This window comes from Hirundo rustica, chromosome 2 (genome assembly GCF_015227805.2).
Source record: "Hirundo rustica isolate bHirRus1 chromosome 2, bHirRus1.pri.v3, whole genome shotgun sequence".
Classification (NCBI taxonomy): domain Eukaryota; kingdom Metazoa; phylum Chordata; class Aves; order Passeriformes; family Hirundinidae; genus Hirundo; species Hirundo rustica.
In genome coordinates, this window is record NC_053451.1 from 4,663,794 (window position 1) to 4,685,947 (window position 22,154).

General features: G+C 43.0%; 1 protein-coding gene across 7 annotated transcripts in view; it reads right to left on the minus strand.

Annotated features, from left to right (window-relative positions):
• Positions 1–17,299, minus strand: part of POU2F1 (POU class 2 homeobox 1) — a 102,505-nt gene extending 85,206 nt beyond the window's left edge. For all 7 annotated transcript variants that reach the window (XM_058419266.1, XM_058419265.1, XM_058419264.1 and 4 more), the window contains exon 1: positions 17,198–17,299. In XM_058419266.1, coding sequence (XP_058275249.1) covers positions 17,198–17,261 — 64 coding nt within the window. In that variant the 5' untranslated portion in view covers positions 17,262–17,299. The remainder of the gene's footprint in view (positions 1–17,197) is intronic.
• Between the last annotated feature and the right edge of the window lie 4,855 nt (positions 17,300–22,154).

The following is a 22,154-nucleotide window of genomic DNA, read 5'->3' on the forward strand; positions in this document are numbered from 1 at the left end:
TATATTTATTATCAATAATTATATTATTATTATTAATATTATTTAATTTCCTTGAGATGTTATCTTCTAAGATAACATATCAGTGAAACTCTTCTTCGGTCTGACTAGATACCAACTTTATTTATCATCAACTTTGTTTATTATCCTCATCCTATAATTAATTATGCCTACAATTAATGATAGTGTTCACAAACACTATATGAAAGATAGTGTGTATTGTAAACATTTTTTTTTTCCTTAATGAATCAGCGCTATCTGAGAAGCATAAGCCAATACAAACACCACAAATCTGGGGAGCCAGATGAAATGCCAATCTCTGCCTAAAATCTTGAGATTGCATGACTTGAACACTGCTCTTACTCCAACTGCTCTTTGTTAATCACAGGTATTAAGAGATAACTGAAAATGACCAAAGGAAAAGTTCACTGATCCTAAGACTTCCTCACAGTTTGTGGCTTTCCTCTCATTTACTCCAACAACACTTGGCATTTACAACCAGGCAAGTATCCCTATTTGCTACACCACAGATGCAGACATGAAGCTCACCCACATGATGCATTATTTATAAAGAATATGCAGAGTATTCTCCTCCTACAGAGCTCTTCCTCTTGTATCTTTCTCCAAACCATTTCCAAAGGTTTATTCCTCTGCCTTTGTGCTTCCTCTCCCTTTCCCCCAAATCTTTCCTCCACCACTGCACTGCAGCAGGAGCAAGAATACGTGCATTTGGTAAACAAGAAGAGAACCTTAGGCGAGACATCAAAAAGGAAAGCATCTAAATAATGTCACCTTTCCTGAGTCCCCAATAATCAAAATTATCTAGAGGAACCAAAACTAGAAACCAGGCCAGAACCAGAAACTAGGCTAATCTTTGAAAGTTCATGAATACTTATTCCGCAGGGTGATCTGGATACACAAGGAGCACTGTTTCACGGCTATTTGATAGTAAAGACCAACTGCACCATCTGAATCACCAGCAACACTGACTGCAGAGAGACCTTCAGCAGGCAAGACCCAGTAGGTTTGAACTAGATACACACACATTCATGGAGCTCTCTAAAAAAGAACATACACAATTAGCTTGCCTTTTTTTTCCCTTATGTATACAGTCAACTTTACCAACCTTTGTCTTGTTAACCATGCATATATTTTACATTTAAAATATAATTTGTGTGCTAAAAGTTATTTCCCAAAATTTACATTTGTTTTAAAGAGGAATTCAGGACTCAAACATGTTCATCCCAACACCATTTATATTTGAGTTGATGTCTGTAATTTAATGATTACCATCAAGACATAATTCATTTCATTATCAATTCATCTAACACTTATATTGCAAGCAAGAAGAAACAATAGTTGAGGTCACCACGAAGAAACCATCATGCAGCACAGATATTGGCAGTAAATAGAGTACTGGAAAGTTTTGTGCTTAAGTACAACCAGGGTATCACATCTGATGATTAAACTCAAAGAATGTCAGAGAACACTTGGCAGTAATACATGAAACGAGGAAGCGTCAGTCAATTTTTCTGCTTTCACAACAAGAGGAGAAAAAAAAAAAAGGCATTTTTATTGCCATAGCACTTCCAGCAAGTTGATTTTAAAAAGGAGATTTCATGCCAAAGTCGGCTGTTTAATCAGATAAAGAAGGCTTTCCTATTTCCCATTGTATAGATCAAGTTGGCTACAGGAGGCACACAGCGCTTTGAGAAGCACATTTCTCCGTGAGGGCTGTATCGTTTGATCATAGCAAAGCATGGGGACTGCTGGGTAATCTGAATCAGAGCCGCAGCAAAAGGGAACCAGGCAGCCTGCTGAGGCCAAGATAACCATGTCACCCCCATCCCACAGCGCTCCCGGTCACAGACCTGGCTCTGGGGGGAAGCACCCATCTCCATCCACAAATTCGTCATGGAGGTTGTCACGTGGCTCCCAATTAACACGAATTTTTAATTCAAAGCTCACCTAAAATAATTTTAACAAATGCATGCTAAGACCAGCCCCTCTGTACTGATGAAGATTCTCCCAACCGCTTTCAAAACCATAAATTTCATACCTGCTTTGCACTGATATGTAGAATTTTCTATGTAAGTCTTTTCAAGAGATGTAGCAATTTACGAATCCCATAAAACCCTAAAAAACCAGAGTTTTTGTTAAAAGACCGGACACATCTACCTCTGATGCCGTTCACAGCCTTCCCCAGGAGACTGCAAGCAGCAAAGGGTTGGTGGGTTAGGTCACCTGATATCCAGAAAGAAGACAGATGAACCCATGGAATAGGTCACAAGGGACCCCTGAGCAGCACAAAGTTTGGAAGCTCAGCTTTCCACCAGGTACTGGCCCTGAAACACCACTCTGGCACTTCCAGCCTCCTAATTTATCTACAGGAGCAAGCAGCCCTTCAAGACTCCACCTTCTTCTGTTGACTCATCTTTCACACTCCAATTCTGAACCAAATTTGGTTCTGGACTGTGAAGAAGGCACTGCAAGATCCATCCAAGCATTTTAACTCTTTTCACTGAAATCCTCTTGAAAGCACTCAACTGGAGAAGAACTTTTCAAAGCTGCAACCAAAAAAGTGCCAAACTAAAAACATTAGAGACTGATTAAGCACAAACTCAAGCCACTGTCTGTCTCTGTATCCTGAAATGCAAGACAAATACTTTCCCATGCTTTCACAAATATTGCCATTTTCCCATGCACTACCAGTATTGGTAATAACTTAAAAGGTCGGTTTCAGCATCCCTGTATAAACAGAACATGTAAAAGCTTGTAAAGTGAAATTGAGAAAATACAGCAGGCTCCTTTCTGCTCCATCTGGTACAGACAGGCCATGTGTCCATCCATTCACAAAGCAGAATAAGGGATTCACACAGTAAACCTAGGTTTTGCTTTTTCCATTTCAAGTTTCCCTTCATTTTCACACACTGAAGATGCGATCACTTTCCCCAAGTATTCCAAAAAACTTTTACATTTCCCTTCAGAGAAACTGCCACTTCCAACAGTACAGAGCTTTAAATTCCATATATACTCAGTCTGGTATTAACTGCCATAGTACTATTTCTAAATGCAACACTCATTCATGCCGAGAACTTAATGATCTCATCTCCATCTCACAATTAAAAAGTTTGCTTTGAGTTAGCAATTTTTTCACACACGGTTATGTCAGTTTGCCATTAAGAAAGCTGCTCTTCCTTCCAACAGTTCAGTCCTAGAATCCTAGACTAGCCCAGCTTGGAAAGAACCTCAAGAAATCACCTGGTTCAACCTTTTGTGGGAAGGAAAGCCTAGATAAGATTCTCTAGTTCCATGACCAATCACATCTCGAAAACATACATGTTTAGAAAAGAAATTCACAGAAAGAATCGAGCGAAAACACCTGAATAACAAAGGGTTAGACTAAGGAGCCTAAAGACCAAAAGCTTCAATGAACCAAATCATGGCACATTCTTTAAGTAAATAAACACCTCCATGTACACAGACATTATAACAGGATAATAATTTTGAAAAAGCATTTTGATAATTTAGCACAAGTTACCCCACCACCAGCACATTTATGCTGATTAAAGAAAAGCTACTAAGCACAGCTGTAATCAACAAAAACCAGCAAATCTTCAAGACCTCTGCATTTGGGCAATGGGAACAACCGTACCTTCGACACTACTTCGTAGTTTGCTCTGTCAGTCGCTCATTAACAAAAACACCTCAATCATATATTCTCAACTGCATTTTCAGCATGTCACAACTCAACTCCCATATGTTTATCACAAATGATAGGCTACACAGGCTACTATTTCTCTTCTGCAGAAAAACAACTGCAACTTTGTTTTTCACATCATGTTTTTCATCTTCCCTATGTGCTGTCCATGACACCCTCCCAGTGGAAGTCTCCTTCCTATTGGGCTCTTTTCAAATCTCCTTCCTTCTCCAGAGGAAGAAAAATGTGAAGAGGCCTTTTAATTCTAACCTTGCCTAAATAGCTTTATGCTCAATGTAATTTAACGCAAATCAGCGCTACAGCAAGAAGCCATGGGAAGAAATCAGCACATCCTACATTTTCTCCTGTTACAAGAAAGGCTTCCCAGGACACTTAGAACATGGTTAGGTGTCATCTACACTAAGAAACCATCTTTGTCAAACTAAGCCAAAGGTGAAGAACCAAGTGGGAAGAAAAATCATACACAAAATACCTGGCATAGCACTTAAACCCACTCTGCATTATTCACTAATAATGTAAAGTCAGATGGCCCAGAAGTCTCAGGCAACCTTTGAGTTAAGCCAATAAGCCAGCTCTAAACAGACCACAGTTATGTCAACAAAAGAAATGCAGGCTAGTCAAACTCAGTGTTTTTACTGGCATTTTTACTGGGGCTAAATATGGAAATAGTATCATTTTCAGAAATAGGAAAAAATGCTAAATACTTCTCTTTGACTATCAGAAAGCAATAGATGGCAGAGCATGCGCTCAACAGTTAGCTCTGCGACCTGTGAAATGGAGGCACACAACCTGGTGATAAATGGAAGTGCTCAGAAGGCTGAAAGCAGCTCACCATTCCCAAAAGCTGATGGGCAGGAACTTTCCAGCTACAATTTGCTGGTCAACAAACCCATGAAAAGAGACTAAAAGAACATTTCACCTGTTTCTATAGAATACAGGAATAAGAAAGGCAAGCCACAACTGAACAAGTAATTCTGGTAGAAGAGACAAAACAGGATACTGCTACGCTCACATTTCCAGTTTTAAAAATACTTTTCTCTCAGATGAACACCACCACATTTGAGTGATTAAAAATATATTTTCCTCTTCCTCCTATCAGCAAACTTTTGGGGCCGAATCACATTATAAACAAGTCACACTACGACGCGTAGGTGCTTTTTGGTTTGCTAGAAAGATCTGAAGCAAACTGAGAATAGAGATAAAATACACTGCAGTGAAGTCACTGTACTGAATTCATGACATCATAATTGTTGCCATGGCAACTAGCTAGTATCAAGCACAGAATACTGCCTTCACTGCAGAATCAAGAAGCACCCGTGCTGCCACAAAATAAGTGTTCTTATTTGAACAAAAATCCAGTCAACAACACAGGAAATAAAATACTACTGCAAGTGGACTGCTTTTTCTACATCCCGTTTTGTTCACCTGGTCTGAGACTTTTTTAACACGGTGGCACATATAAAGAGGTCTGCTATGCATGATAAAAAGAGTGTAATTGAAAAAACTACGGTTTTCTTCCAGTGTTCCTCAATTTTTCCAGAACAGTAGTTTCTTCTTGTGTTTTCCTCTCCTATGTGTATGACTGCAGTCATACACAACAAAGCTCAGTTTAGACATGAAGCGTAGGGAAAAAAGAATCAAAAATCCTCCAGTAAACATTTTCCATTTCTTATTTCAACAAGCCAGAGATGGTCAAACTGGAACTGTCACACAGCGGCAGAGCTAACTGATAAAGAATATAGTCCACATTTGGAGCCCATGGTTCCTTTTGTTTAAGGAGTGGACCAACAGTGCCTTCGAACCCCAGTCACGGTTTTTCATGCACTGACTGAACACGGAGATTCAGATCTGCAGGGCTCACACAACAGCTTCCGTGTAAATAAAAGCCTCAACCCTTTTCCTCCGAACAGTCCTATTTCACATGAGGCAGCTCTGCTATTTCCAGCTCCTCCCCATTCACAAATATAAAAGCTTCAAAAACTACAAAGAAGCGGTTGCCAATTTATCAGGTCACAATTATGTCTGTGAGTAGCACTTACATATAAAATGCACAAGTGCCCCATTTGATGTTGCCAGCTGAAATATCTGTGGGAATAAATCAGAATTAAAAAGGCACATGAAGGAAAGCACCTCTGAAAATTAACTTCTTCAAATTAACTTGCTGAATACAAAAGTCAAGAGCTGCAGGTCTGTAATGGCAGATAGTTTTTCACAGTTCACCCATATGACTGATTAGTCACAAAGAAATTGGTTCAAAACAAATTTTAACAGACCCCAGCTACATAGTAAATTGTACTTATTTGCTACCTCAATGGTTCTTAAAGAGCAATCTATGAATTATTGCTGGACCAAAGAACACTTACACATAACTACATGTAATTAGTCAGTGTGTCTAAACAGTTTCAGTACATGCTGATGGGGTTTTCTCAGCTTCTAAGAAAACAAAAGTGCCCTCATTACCAATTAACAGCACATATCCACATTGGCTTGGTGCCTTTGTAGGACACTTTCTCTACTGGTATCAAGCACACTGATGACCCCAAAATGAAAGGCGAGAAGTACTGCAGTAGCCTACTCTCTTCCAGCCTCTTTATAAAGACAGTCTCAACAAATGAGCAAAGGACAAAGAAAATAGATACAATAAAATCAGGAGTTTCAGATACTGAGGATTAGTGGATAGCTGTATCCCATATGCCTCTGCCCTCAGTGTTCTCTTAATATTACTTCACACAGTCAAGAATGATGACTACTACTTGAACGATGACACCGCAAAAATCCCAAGTTTAACTCATGTTCCACAACATGAAGCGTACTTGGGAAATTATTAGAGTTGACAACACATTCTAAGGAAATCATGGAGTGTGCCAATGTACTCCCTCCCACAGAAATGTAAGGAAATGAACAGTCTTTCACAGGTTTTTAAAAATCTTAGGAACAGATGCTGCCTTTGGTGAACACAACTGTGATGCCAATCCCATATCCTAATACACCAAATACAGTTAAAACAATTGCCATAAATGCAGAAAACTAAGGAAGATAATAAAACCTCAAGCAAGGTACTTCTCAAATGCAGAATCCTCTTCTCTGCAACTGAGCTTAAATTTAAGTATCCATATTAGACAATTCACAAGCCTATCTACCTGTGATATAAACACAGCACAAATAGCACTGACATTCCCTTCCTCATTAGTACACACTGCATTTCCAGCTCTTACACAATATGAAATCACTGCTTAATAAGTAATAAAAAACCCACCGTGTCTGCAGCTGATTTTGCTGTTTGAAAGACTGACAGACTAATTGATCCCTTAAGCAACTAATGTGTCTTCTCTGAGTGCACACAGAAAATTATGGATTATCTCAAGACTTTACAAAGCTTTTTATATGACTTTAAAATGAACTTGTTATATTAGGTCTTCCCCAACAGTTCTTCTGTTAAGTCTAACTTTTATGTTAATACTAGATAAGGGAATGCAAAGATGTAGGTGCTGGCCCACCTCTGCACGTGGCATTTTCTCCTGTATTGTTCATGTATCACTATTATAACAGAAGCAATGACTAAAAAGGTTCTGCTATGATCTGTAGAGATGACCAAACCACTTGCAAACCTAACTGGAGCCAACACAACACAAAGAAACACCACCTGTCCCTACTCTCTCCCCCCAAAAATCAAGCTGAGAAAGGCCAGGGGATTTAAGATGCAAAACAACTATTTTAACTCCTTTATTCAAACTTCCATATAGCAAATTCTTTCCACTGTTGGGAGTCCATCATCCACAATTACAGGAAGCTTGAGTGTAAAAGCAATTAAATACAATGCTACATCCACTAAATTTAGCTGTTAGTTTAGAAATAGTTATGTTTACTCTAGATGCCATTAAAATGGCATGTTTGCCTGGATCCATTTTCAATTTTAACTGTGCTGAGATTGATATTAATGAAATAGGTTTTTTTCTAACCAAGCATGGCCAAAGCATGATCTCAGCAAGTTTTGAGGCAGTGTCCTTTATTCCCTCCTTAGTATATTTAGAATCAGCCCCTTATGCACCACTGAACTGAACCATGTAAGATGCACTCACATTGCAACTGGGTTCCATACCAAACTGAATCATGAAACAATAAAACAGCATTTTTAATTTCTCAGAACTGAGAGGAGATATTTACAATGTCACTATCTCAAAGAGAAATGAGTAAAGGAATAGTCTGGAAAGAAAAATAACTCAAAATCTACAGATTTCTGCAGTCCCTGTCTGTAGGATAATTCTCATACTCAAGACCCTCTGCTTGTCTTAAGGAGTTGAGAATCTGCTCAGTTGTGGATCTCTTACATGAAGTAGTAACAGAGGCATTGAATTTATAACATGCATCCTCTTATATGCACAAACTTTGAGAGCAAAAGGAGCTGCCAGCTCCCCAACTCCCTGGTAGGGAATCAAAAATTATTAGGAAAGCACTTGGAGCAACCTCACACTTGTTCACCAGAGCTGAAAATGTGCAGAGCGGACAAGGAACATCATCTTGCCTAAACTCTTTTATGATGGTCCTGAACACTTTAGGAATGGAGTCGGGTACAAAACTTGGGATTCACTGGGAAATAAATGTGAAGGTATTTTCTTTTTGTTTGGAAGAGAACTAAAATCACCATCCCGGCTCTGACCAGAGATCTACCTGACTCTCCTCCAATAACAGGCAACTATGAAAGAGTATAAAACCAGGACAAGCACAAGGATAGTTCCTTTGATTACATTCCCAAACGCCAGGTTTGCAGCCCAGCACATGACTGAGGCAGAGGTAAAGAACATGCTTAGCCCTCCTTTGCACCTCCTTGCACAAACTGAAAAAAAGGGCAAACCGATACAGGAGAATTTTCTGCATCTTTAGGAGATAAGCTTCTTTGCAAAACTGAGTAAAACCAATCAGGAAAACCAAACTGGAAAACAAGCAGGTTTCTAGTTCACACTCTTCCACCTGATGTGTTCTCACATGAGAACCTTTACTAGAAGCCTTCTTTTACTAGAATCATGGCTACTTGGCACGCAGCAGTGCAGCCTGGCACTGCTTTTCTTCCCTACCTTGGCACACCCATCCCAACCAAAGCAAAGCCATCCTGGCAGGAAACCAGGAGCTGAAGTAAGGTTTGTGATGAAGAGATTCAAGCCGGGATGTGTGACACACTGTAACTGATTTGAAGTCAGAAGCTGCTAAAGCTCAGACTAAATATGCAGAAGTTCTCCATTGTTCCAAAAGATACTCCTAAACTCCTAGTTTAGCTAACTTTGCTGCCATAAGCTATCTAAAATATCTGTAATGGGACTGAAATGGAACAGCAGGTAAAGATGTCCTCATTATAAAGTCCATTTAAGAGAAATTACTTGTAAATCGCATGCTTCACTTAGGATGCTGGAAATACCACAATTTAAATTGTGTAGTTCAGATCAACATAAATTCATTAAAACCAGGAAAATACCATTGCAAAGTCAGCAACACCGGAAAAGGGCCATACATTTCCAACCTTGCTAAGAGATCCCTTCATTCGGAAACAAATGTTACAAGTGGAAAGCTACTGTTTCCTCCACCCTCCTACCTCCAGCTTCCTCATACAAACCCAACACATTTCTGCAAGAAGCTGGGACAGAGTTTTACAGCCTCTGTCAAAAGGGACAGCAGTCCACAGAGTCATGGCCAGATACTTACAACGCTTACGTTCCTTTTTCTTTTGGGCAGCAGCCCACCGTTCAATTGGATTAAGTGTAACACGAACTCTACCCTCAGGTGTGATGACAAAGCAACTCCAAGGATCCCTCATAGGTTTCAATCTGAATAATCTGGGCTACTTTAGGCAATTCAGATCACAGCCTTTAATAACTCAGCTGATTTTAAATGAAATGGATTAAAGAGTACCCAAATGGAAATACCCACTAACAGGTGCAGAGGAACACCAACAGGAAACACCAACAATCAGAAGCAGTAAGGTCACCTACAATCAGAGCTAGAAGGAGCTGTCCCCAGCCCAAGCTTTCTGTTACTTTTTCCAAAGCATATATGCATGCAGGTGTGTGTACATGCATCCGAGTGGGAAATGCTCCCAGAGGAGCTGGTAGCGAGGTGAGGCAGCATTTACTGCATATCCATCTCTCTGCAGCCCCAGAAAAAATCAAGTATCTATTTAAACTTACATTTGAAAATTCAAATAAAAGCAATAACCTACTAAAGATCAGCAGGTAAGGAAAAAAAATATGAATAGTAAGAAATTAATCTTTGTCAACAGAATTCCTGAAAGAAACTTAAATCTCATTTCCCATTCAGTAGACTGTATTAACTAATAATGTAGAAACGAGTGATTCAAACATGGGAATCATTTCTACCTGTATTCACTGTACACTCCTCTCCCTCTGCTGCAGCCAAGTAGTATAAAGCCACAACTTCACACTGGTATGGTCAGGCACAAATTACTAAGTCACATGGTATTTTTCAAATAAAACTGAATCATCGAAAGGACAAAGAGAACAAACAGCGAAGGAGCTCACTGCAAAAAAGATGGTGACTTCCTAGCAGCCCTCAAAGAAAAGGAGGAGGAAAAAGATACAAGCTACACCTCCAGTCTGATTCAACAGGTTTTTCTACACTTATTTTTAAGTCTTCAACTGTATTTACTAATTTAGTAACTCAGATGTTCATATCTTCCTTTTCCAAAGCTTCATGCCCTGTCATACGGTGTCAAACATGCTATATATGCTACTTCATCTCTATACAGCCAAATCAGATTTCTGGGAAGAAAAAAATAAAAGGAATGATGAGCAAAAGGTTTCTTGTCACAATATTACAATTTATAGAAAAGATAAATCTGCCTCAGAGTGATCATATTAAATGGCTGAAGCACTTATGCTTGGATTTGGTGGGGTTTTTTTTAAGGTTGCTTTACAAGGATGTCAGTCCAAAATTTAGCAGAAGTAATGGTGTCTGTAATTTCCCAAGTACTTTTGTCAATATGTTCTTTAAAGCCACAGTTCCTTCTAAACACGTGTCTCACTATAAGCAGCACTAAAATAATGGAAGCCACTTAATGGTTTCATCCACTGTTTTTATTGGAGTTTCTGCCTTGCTACCATTAATGCAATCATACCTATGACAGTACAAACCACACCAAATTTTCAGCATCTACTCGTTTCCAAGCTACTGTTCTACTAAGGTGCAGCTTCATCTCTGGCTTCCAGGATCTATGTGCAGCCTACTGCTAAAAGAGGAGGTCCAGCATAGTGCCCACAGCTGTACGCTCCCACTGCTTCCCTTTGGCCAGTACCATTTTAAATCAAGTTCAGCTCATCAACTGTGGTTTCACAGTGGTTTATACCAATCTAAAAGCAAAGCTATATAACTAAGCTAACCAGAATACTACTGCTTTTGAAAAGAGGAAGCTTCCTTTCCCTTCCTTCTTTCCCTTTCCTCCACTTTCACTCAGTGGTTCTTGCTACCCCCTTGCTTGCACTTGAAGGTCTTTGTGGAGTCAATTTCATAAACCAAAGACGTAAAATGATCTGGAGCAAGTTTTCCACCAGGTTAGCAAGTTAACCTGGAGCATCCTGGAATCCAGTTAGGTCCTAAGGCAGGCGCCAAGTAAGTGGTAGGATCACATGGCTGAGACCATGAGTCCTCATTTATGCCAACAGGAAAGCCATCAGAGAGAATGAAATGATGAGAAGACTTGGGTCAACACATGTGCTTCTTGTTCCCTTCCTTGATTGGTACTGTTATTTGCCTAATCTCTCTGTAAGCCAGTTCAAAGAGCTAAACCAACAAAAAAACTACTCATTATTTTCGGCGAGGCTTGTTTTCTGCCAATTTAATTCCCTGAACTAGCTCAGCAAAGGAATCCAGCAAGCATCTGCACCGTTGCAGGGAAGGAGGCAGGAACACACAGGGAGATGAGGAGAGGCTGGGGCTGATTCAAGCTGTCACTGAACCGCGTACCCTGGAGCAGATCTGCATCACACCATAGTTAGAACTGACAGTAATCTGTGCCTGTACAACGGGAGGCCTTCATCGCTGACGAGAGTGTGCCAACAGTGCCAGCGCTGAAACATCCTCGGCAAAGTTCAACCTGGGCACCAGCCCGGATGACTGCATGTAAAAGCAGAACAATCACAGCTCTCTTACCCTCAGAGACACTAGGAAACATTAGCTAATTTTTCCCCCAGAAACACACCTGTGAAAATGTGCTCTATAATTCCCATTACACAGATTTAGCCCAGAACAGCAAAGCAAGCAAAACTGGTGACAAACTCAGGATTGGAACCCAGTAAATCCTCTACACCAAACCAACACTTCATCACTCAACTGTGTTATTAACCCTAAACTAATTCAATTAGTCAGTAGCAGTCTATAAAAGCTCCTTTTGCAAAGACTTTCTAATGCACTATAAAGCTCACATATACAATACAGTTAACAAATGTGGGTATTTTCTAGATAGTTGTGAAATAAGAAACTGGGGAAAGGAATAATAGTGAGATCTTAAGTAATTATTTCCTTTTCTATAGAGAAAAATAAGAGCACATGAAGCAGCATGAGGGCCTATTCACACAATTCAAGAAATTTAATGCGAAGAGCTACAGAAAGGAAAATACATCTATGGATTCTTTTCCCCTCAGATTAGCATTGTAAAATCGTTTCATGTGAAATGCCAGCAATTATTTAATACACCCTAACCGAGACCAGTATCTTCCCTTAAATTTATCTCCCACACTTAGCCCAACAATTCCCACACTTAACTTGCTCTGTGTAACAATGAAGCACATTGGAAGAGGGGGGGATGTGTTAACACAGAAGCAAATCTCTGCAGCAGTGAACAGCCAGCACTGTAAGTCTATCCAGCAGCACGAGATAGTCTTTCATTCACATTCCAGCTTAAGCACAGCCAAGCACATCACATTTGGGACGCTCAAGTCATACTTAATTTTGTTCAACACCTTCTTTTGACAACAGCTTTGTCACCAAGACTCAAAATACGTATGTCAAAAGAGACAGTCATTTGCCAGGACTGTCACTGATTCTCTCAAGATAAAAATAATAAAGCTGTAAGTGCAAGGAGCAGAGCCTGCCTAATTGTCAGCTGTATAAAATAGAAGTATCATGATTATTGTCCTGAGGGCAACAAGAGTTTAAGAGGAATAGAACACTCTGCAACCTGTTTTGAAATCTTCAGCTCCACAGGAGTCCAAATTTAAGGAAAGCAAATGAAAACTTAGTGCATGCTGCAAAAAACTACTGCTAATTTGCCAGGGAACCAGGAGAGTAAACAAACCTGCCTAAGAGGGACTTGCACCCCATTTAACAGAAAGAAACCGGATGACAGATCAACACAACCAAAACATCCTGGGCAGCACGGGTAAAGCATTTACTACAGAACTCTGCATCCTCACACATCTGGATATAAAGAAAAGAGCAAAAGCGCGCTACTCTAAACGTGGAATTTACTACTTGAAATCTGACAACTATTATTTCAGCGACGATGGTACCCCAAACTTCATTTTCCTGAGCAATAAATTATTATGATCGACCCAAAGTCGGAACAGCGCTTCTTCACACACAAGGGACTCCCAACACAGAGTACGCTGGTGCTTCCTTGGGCTGAGCAGACAGACCAAGGCGAAAGCAACCTCGCCGACCCCATCAAACGAGGCACCTCCAGACATTGCCACCGTGGCTGGCCAAGACAAGCGTTCACAAGGTATCCACGTCCAGCATCAGGGAGCCAGTATTAACATTTAATGCTTGAATTAGGGCTGCAGGCTAATCTTGGAGAAATTGATAGTGACAGCAAACCTGAGATTTTTTTTTTTTCCTACTTAAATAACAGGCTGGGAAGCTTAGATTTCCCCCCTTCCTTCTGGGAAGCAAGAGGGAAGCTCTAGCTACTCCAGTTTTAAAATCATCCTGACACACATCTTTCCCAATTGTGCTCCACATGCAGCAGCATGGCTACTGGCATAGCTTGGCCTGTTTTCCAACCAGCTGTCAGACTGCTAAGTTTTGGTCAGTTTCAAAAAAGAGAAGGAAAAAACAAAGAAAATTAAAAATGCAGCATCACCTTAATAACTGAGCAGATGTAATCAGGCAGCAGAACTATTTCACGGGAGGACACTTCCTTCTGTCTCTAATAAATTAAAAGCTGAAAAGACAGCCAAAACAGAGTACATTCTCCTGATAAGAATTAGGAAGCACTGTAACAGTAGCACAATCCTCCATTCTCACCACAGCCAGGTAGACAACAGAGAAGAAAAAACTTTCTTTTACTCTCTGATCCAACATACACGAAGATGGTCCAAGGAGCAGCTTAAAATCTGACACCTACCTGTGACAAACTAACACAGAAGTCTGAGACTCAGACACACACTCGAGACAGAGCAGTAATACAGAAGTCTGGGCACCTTCAGACAAGTGAAGGTGATGCCAAGGTTTGGGAAAAGGTGCATTACGCTAACATGTTGCCTACGGGCTTCACTGGTAAAGACACATTTCTATCCCTAGCACATTCCAGTAAAATTTTAAGCCGCAACACAGGCGCTCAGATATATGTTTGAGACCAATACATCTGTATTTAGGCGTGCAAATACCTGAATTCAGCGTTACAAACCCCAGCTCAGCCATGTGACTGCACAAGGCCACTGTCCAGTATTGTGTTCTATAAAAATTACTAAAACGCCAGCAACAAAGAAATTTTGTTCGCAAGATGCGATGTACATTTTTATCATGCTGGATAAAATATCTACAGTCTCAGCAGTGGTTAAATTGCTGCTATAAAGGAAATTGTCCTCAGATAAATGGTTTCCCTATGAGAAGGTTTCAGTGCTACACCTCACCCCAGGTCAATAAATCAAATTAACTGCACCTTGTCCTCTGGCCAATGACATCATCGGCTTGACCACATCTTGTGAAGCGAGTGCAAAAACATATGCTATTTAAGGCATGAAATCATATTACTGCTTTTTGTCCAGCCAGCCTTGTGCTGTTGGTCTGTGAAACAGTCAGTCACCTGAACAGTCTCATTACAGCTTCTACAGCTTTTTTTTTTTTTTTCCTTCTTGTATTCAAGGCCTGCCTTTGCCGATGGTGAAGGAAAAAGGATAAATAATCTGAGTCGTTATTTTTTAAATCAAAACGCTTTTCATTAGCTGCAGTGCAGTATTTTGTGACAAATCAAATTTAGAACCAAACTACGAAATACACCATCTGCACTTGCACGTGAACGCTCTTCCTAGTAGTGTTTCAAAGATGTTTACATGCTAATCTGGCACTGCTACTCTGAAGTACCCTGCTGCTCGGTCCTTTTTCTCCACAGGGTGAAAACAATGGTCACTAATGAAAACCTACACAGTTTTATTTGAAACCCACCCCTGCATAAATATTTTCTATTTTAAATTACTGCCTCCCCCTAATCAAGTAGCCCATTTGTTTTATTTCTAAGTACACTAATATCTGGTTTAAAACTGAATTACTCCAGACAATTTAAGAGGATTAATTTCAATTTTCACTTGGCGTTCTTATGACACAATCACAGAAAACTTATCTTCCTTTCTAGACCCTGTACTGCCTAGTGGTATCTTCTGTCTTGAAAGCCAAATATAAATGAAAGAGAGGGGAAAAAAAAAAAAAAAAAAAAAAAAAAAAAAAAAAAAAAAAAAAAAAAACCAACCCTCAACCCAGAACAGTCAAAGATACAAGCAGCGACAAAAGCATCTGACACGCTGCACTGTTAAACCTCATCCACATTAAGCAAAAAGAAGGTGAATAAGATTATCTTCAATGCATTCAATTCTGTTTGTGTTCAGAGGGAGGGAGGAAAGCTGTTTAGATTTTGAGTGTGTCTTCTATAGCTCTCTCAGTGCCAGGAAACGTAAATTAGAAGCAACTCTCCTTTAAGGAAAAGAATCAAGGACAAAGGGACCAAAAATGCCCAAGCCTCTGAAAAGCAGATATGAAAGGAACAGCTTTACAGTCTTGAGTTGCTATAAATTAAAAATAAGCTCCTTATTTAAAAGACATGAGTGTTTGAGAATCTGTGAGCAGATCTGATGCTGCTCAAGCCCCAGGAGGGTTTTGTTTTTGCTGGCAGGGGTGGAGTGGAGATGGGGGGGTCATTTTGGTTATTAGTAAATAAATCAAGCAGCAGAGTGAGGCCTAGGCGCTTGCCAGAAGAGCCGGGGCCTGGCTCTCCCCCTCCTCTCCTCACACAGCCTGGGTTTGATCTCGGGGCCCTGTGGGTTTGCCAAGAAAATTTAAAAAAAAAAAGCCAGAGAGCGAGAAAGAAGAATCATATTGAACCACAAAAGCACATGGGGCGAATGTAAAATATAAACACGGCGTTGGGCTCTGAGTGGCTGTTATTAAAGGTCTGAATTACTAAACATGAGAGGCGGGGAAAGCCGGGCGGCCATTTCAATAATATAAACCTCCCCGAATTAGACATTATTCAAATGAGAGGGAGAGAGAAGGAAGAGAGGGAGAGCGCGGGGGAGAGGGACGGGACCGGCACCGCCGTGCCCTGGGGCAAAGGGGGAGCGGGGCAAACACCGCCGGGGCAGATCCGGCCCTCGGGGGGTGCGGACCCGGCCCTCGGGGCTGGGGGGCAAACCCGGCCCGCGGGGGTCCCTCTCCCGCCGGAGAAAGGCACGGGGGGGCTCTGCCCGTGCGCCCCGCAGCCACCCCCCACCGAACCCGCCCCTTGCGAGGGGCGGGGGGGAGCTTTAAATGAAAAAGCCAAACCGCGCTCTCCTCCTGCCCCCCTCCCCGCACCCACCCACCCCACGCTGCAAGGACCAAGCTCTGGGGAAATAAATAAACCCCGGCTGGGGGGGCGGGGGGGGGGGGTGGTTCGGGGAAGGGGGGCAACGGGGGGGGAGCGATGAGGAAATCGAGTCTATCTGCCTCCCCGGGCCCCAGCCAGGGGCCGGCACCCCCGACCCCCTCCGCCCCACCGCCGGGGGGACCCTGCCCCAGTCTAGCGACCCGCCGGGATCGCTCCTCCAGCATCCCTCCCTTCCCCCCCCACCTCCATGAATATGTAAAGCGGGTTTATTGTGGGTGTGCGGACCGGGTGGCGGCCAAGCCACCCCCGAACGCTTTTGGGTGCGGGGCTGCCTCCCCCCTCCCTCCCGGCGCGTGTGTCCCCCCTCCCTCCCGCCCCGACCCCTCCGCCTCGCCGCGCCGCCGCCGCCCATCGCCCCCATGGCCGGTGCCCCGGCGTGCGGGCTCCGTGTGCGGGAGGGACGGTGTGAGCGTGTGTGCGTGTGTCTCCCCAGCGCGGGGAGGCTGCTCTGCTTCTCCTTCTCCTTCCCCCCCCCGCTCCCTCCTGTGCCGTTAATTATAATAATCCTGAGTACTAATAAATTATGCTAAGCGGGGCCGGGCGGGCGGGCGGGGGGGGGGGGTGCGCCCCGCGCGCGCGAGTATGAATATGAATATGTAAAACGCAGTAATGATTACCTGCCGCCGCCGCCACCGCCGCCGCCGAACTCTCATCTTGACTCGCTGCTCCTCCGTCCGCCATTTTGAATATTTTAACCAAAAATCGGCCGCGCGATAAACCCTCCCCCCTCCCCTTCCCCTCCCTCTCTCCTCCCTCCCTGCCCGCGCCGCCGCCGCCGCTCCGCGCATGCGCCTCGGGCTCTGCGCTCCCCCCTCCCCTCCCTTCTCTTCGGCCGCTTTCCCGGCGAGGGCGCGGAGCGGCGCCGCGCATGCGCAGCGCGGCCGGACCGGCTCGCTCCCCCCCCCCCCTCCGGCGGGCAATGGGGGGAGGCGCGTGCGCACTGAGGCGCCCCCCGCGCGCCCCCTCAGGGCACGGCGCGGTCCGACCCCCCCCCCCCTCCCCACACAAAAAGGTCTTCCCCGTAGTTATCGGGGTTAGTTTTTATTTATTTTTTTAATGATTGTGAAATCTATGTAATTTACGGGGGGGGGGGGCAAATGGAATGTTTTGGGGGTAAAATCTGAGGCAATCTGTAGGGGGAGAGAATGGACGTGTTGGAGTAAAAACGAGGGGTAGTGGGCAGGAAGGAAAGGTTTGGCAGATAAAACTTGAGGGCAGAGAATGAACATTTTGAGGTAAAATTGAGATAACCAGGAGTGGACAGGAAGAGGAAATTTTGGGGGTAAAATCTGAGTTAATTTGTAGGGGAGAAAAGTGACATATTTTGGTAAAACCAAAGCTGTCTGTCCGTCGGGGATGGGAAGGGAAAGTTGTGGGGCTAAAACTTGAAATTATCTCCAGGGGAGAGAATGGACATGTTGTGGTAAAAATGAGGTGATCACTAGTGACAGGAAAAAATCTGGGCGGAAAACTCGAGGTCATCTGTAAGGAAAAAGAAGTATTTTGCAGGAAAAATCTGATTGAATCTTTAGGGCCAGAATGAACAATTTGGGGATAAGGTAAATGTAGCCATCAGATTTTCATGCTGGTGCAATCTAGGTAATTATCAGGGACAAAATTCACATTTTGAAGGTAAAATCTGAGGTAATCTATAAGGGACAGAATGAAGATTTTTGAGATAAACTGAGGTAACCAGTAGTGGACAGATAGGAAGATTTTTTGGGGTGGGGGGTAAAGCTTGAAATAATCCGTGAGGGACAGGTGGCTGTCCGGAGCCTCCCGGTGAAGGGCTGCTCCGAAGGCGCTGTGTCTGTGAGCGGTGGTGTGGAAATGGAAATACCTGTATGTTCTGCACCTGCACCCGGGTACTGCCCGCGCCCTGGGCAGGACTAAGCTCCTGCGAATAAACAGGAATTGCATCCAGGGGAAAAAATGGAATCGCAGAACCTGTGGTTCCCATGGAGGAGAGTGCCTGAGCAAGGGTCTGCTTTTCCTCCCGAGGAGAGCGATCGCACGGAAGCGATTCTCCTCTGTTTGAAAAACCCCACCCCAGCATTCCCTCCTTCGGGGCAACTCAATGCTCCTGGGGTGCTTTTCTCAAATACTTTATCCTCTTTCACTTCCCGCGTCAAATTGTCCTGGAAGGGGAGTCGGGTTTCATGCCTCCCTCGTTAAAGGGGAGTAAATATGAGACCAGAGGGACCAACAAATAAAATTAGCTTTAGATTCAAAGCTTCCAGATCAGGATGAACAATAAGCCAGAGTGGCAAAACTTTGTTGATTCTTGACAGATTTGGCAGAGTAAAAATAAAACTTACTCACATTCTCAATATTGCGCAAAATACACGTTTATCCCTGAGCTTTGTAATGTACTTCCAGAAAAAGAAGAAAGGGAGGCTGGTATAGAATAGCATTCATTAAACACTTGGTCTTAACGTTTTCCAAGAGTCATTAACTCAGCTGGGTCAGAGTCCAAGCCGGACTTTCTTCTGGGGTGCAAAACATTGTGGAGTAAGAGGAACTGTCAGGGATCTGTCCTTGCATGCTGTTGCTGAAGAAATTAGGAGTCGTATCAGAGACAGCCACTAGATTTTTTTTTTTTTTCATTGGTAGGAGAGAGCCAAAAAGGAAAGGCTGAACGAGGGAGACAGCAGGGTGTATCTCCAAGGGGTGAATCAGAAAGGTAATTTTGCCATTTTTATTTAAAAATAAGGTCCTCCGGTAATGGGATTTTTTTTTTTTCCTTGCCATCCTGTAAAATAACCTCTTGTTATTGCAGAAAACACTAGCAGCAATAGACCGCACCGTGAAAGAGCAAAAACCTTCCTCTAACACCAGTTCTACTCATGCACATTCATTTGCTGACACCCTAAACCAGCAATTAGGCACTTTGTCTCCTGAAGATCTGTGTTGCGCTCACAGGAGCGAGCATGTAAACAAAGGCATATTGTCGTGCTCCTCTCCAGCTCGGCCGTGATCCTCACGGGCCAGTTAATCCAGTTTTATGGCCAGGTTATACCGGCACTGCAGCACGCAGGGGCTGCACCAGGACAGATAAAGGTGTAGAGAAAGGGCTGCCTAGATTAAGACTCTGCACAGCTCTAATCCTGCCTACGCCGAATATTCTCTCCCGTATCTCCCTATCTCACCCAAAGACTCTTCTCAGTCCGGCATGCCACTTCCCAGTAACCTCTTCCCTGATCCCAGCAGCTTCTTGCTGGGGAGAATTTGCTCCCATTACCACACCTGATTTAGCCTTTGCTCTCGCTCAGCTTCTGCACACTTAGCTGGAACCCGCAGCTGCCGCAGAAAAGATGTCTGAAAACAAGTAGCTGCTGGTGGTTTGGTGTTTTGCTTTGTTGCATTTTTTTTTTTTTTTTTTTTCTTTTCTTTCTTTCTTTTGGTTTGTGGGGTTTGTTGTTGTTGTTGTTGCATTTTCTGGTAGTTACTAATCTGCTCTGTGTGTTCTAATTGACCACCTATAAAGAGAATTTAATTCAGTCAAGCCACATAGGTGCTCTCCCTCTCCCAGTAAAGATTAGTCTGGATCTATGTCTGCATCCTCTCCTCTAGTTTTCTTTGAATGCATCTCTATCTGATGCCTTCCCCAAGGTGTCATACATCCCTGTGGCTATATATCCAGGAAAGCTGGCCAAATCATTAGTGATGAATAATTTATCAGATAAATTTTACCTCTCTTTCAATTGTGAGTGCCACATAGTGCCTGATTGGTGTCTTACTCAGGAGCAACTTGCTGGAAATACTTGAAATTTGAGATAATTGGACGTAAAGATGATACAAAGCTTAGTACTTACGAGGAGCTGAGCGCTCTGGATTCATTTCACAAAAAGACGTAAGTAAGAAAGTTGGTTGTTCAGCTGCAGTTGGTGAGACTGGGCTCACACTGGTGAGGAAGTATGTGCTGAAACAGAGCCCAAAACAGCGAGCAGCGAGCAGGACCCCGTGATTCTGTTCTCTGGCTGGACTTGTCAGCCACACAGAATCACCTCTCACAGGGTTTTTGCTTTAAAAGGATTTTTCTGGCGGTGAGAAACAATACAGTGTTCAGAATCAACACCACATTTAAAGGGAAGAAATGGTATCTGAGGATCTTTTAAAGCTCTGCAGCGTATCTGCGTCCATTGTTTTGATATTGAACCAGATACCTTTTAATTCCTAGCCCTCCTCGGCCTGCTTGACTTGTGCGCATAACCCCAAATTTTCTATGATTGCTCTGTGACCTTCTGAATTTTCTATCTCCCGCTAGAATTAATTCAGTAGTGTTTCACAGGCAATTTTTTTTTTTTTTTTTTTTAAGGTAGGGAGGCAGAGGACAAAAGAAACATGAGGTGGGAAGGCAGGGAGCAAAAGAAACACAAATCACAGTATTTAAGCAAAAAGCACACTGGGAAGGAAATTATCCTTTTCACAAAGCAGCTCCAGTGTATAGGGAAATTAAGAGCAAACTTATCTGCTCTGCTCCAATTCCAGCGTGCCACTCAGATGTGAATCCCAGATGCTGCTTTTCTCACACTATGTCCCCCTTCTCTCTATCCTGTTTTCTTCACGAGATTTCTCTCCTACAGGAGGGCCTGTTACTAGAATCACGTTTGTTTCTGCTCTCCCTTTGGTCATCCAGATAATTAGAGGCTTCTGCCTCAGAACAGTCATTCTTTGCCCTGTATGTTGTCATACATACATCCCCAAAAACCTCTGTATTTCTTTCACTTGGGGACTGTGCAGATTGTCTCACATTTAATTACACTTATCTGTGCGTTTCTGCCCGTTTCCTATTTCTCACCGTCGTACACAACCTGACAGAACAACCCGCAGCCTCCCCGCTACAGTGTTATTTTTTGAACATGCCATCGATAGCAAAAGACACCATGTCTCAAAAAGCTTGCAATTTAGAGAGCTGGCAGGGAAAGAACGAGGGAAAAATAGGATTAGTACCTTCTTGGTTGAGGAGGAGAGGTGAAGAAAGGCAACGTAAAGACTGTGCATAGTCCCTCCAGTGTCACAGCCGACATTAGTGGGACACAGACCTGCACCTAGGTGCTCTGGGGCTGTGCAGTTTAGTACTTTAACCACAAAGCTGTTTTTCCTTTCCTGCGTTGCTCCCTGCTCTCCTCCTGTTCCCCATGGGGCATGGAAAAGAGTCCACCCTTATCCCCAAGGCTTGGGACCCACCAGTACTCTCTCCCTCCGTTATTATACTTTTCCCCCTCTTCAGATCTCCCTCCTACGCACCTTGTGAGTGCTGAGCACGAGCAGCAGAAGAGAAATGGAGACTGTCCACTGCATATATTGTCTGGGTTTTTCCCCTCACACACTCCTCTGGCTGATTTTGACCAGATTGCTTTCTGCCTTCAGTTCTGACCCTATTCTGTTGTTTCTGGACTGGGGAAAGGATGACCCTGAATCTCTTATTTCTGAGAGCTGTCACCACTCCTCTGAATCTTAAAGATAATAAAATTATAGCAGGGAATTTGTACCATCTCATAATACCCTGCCCCTCCCAAGTGCAGCTAACTGCTTTTTTTGGAGATAAGATGTGGAGCATGGGCAAAAAGA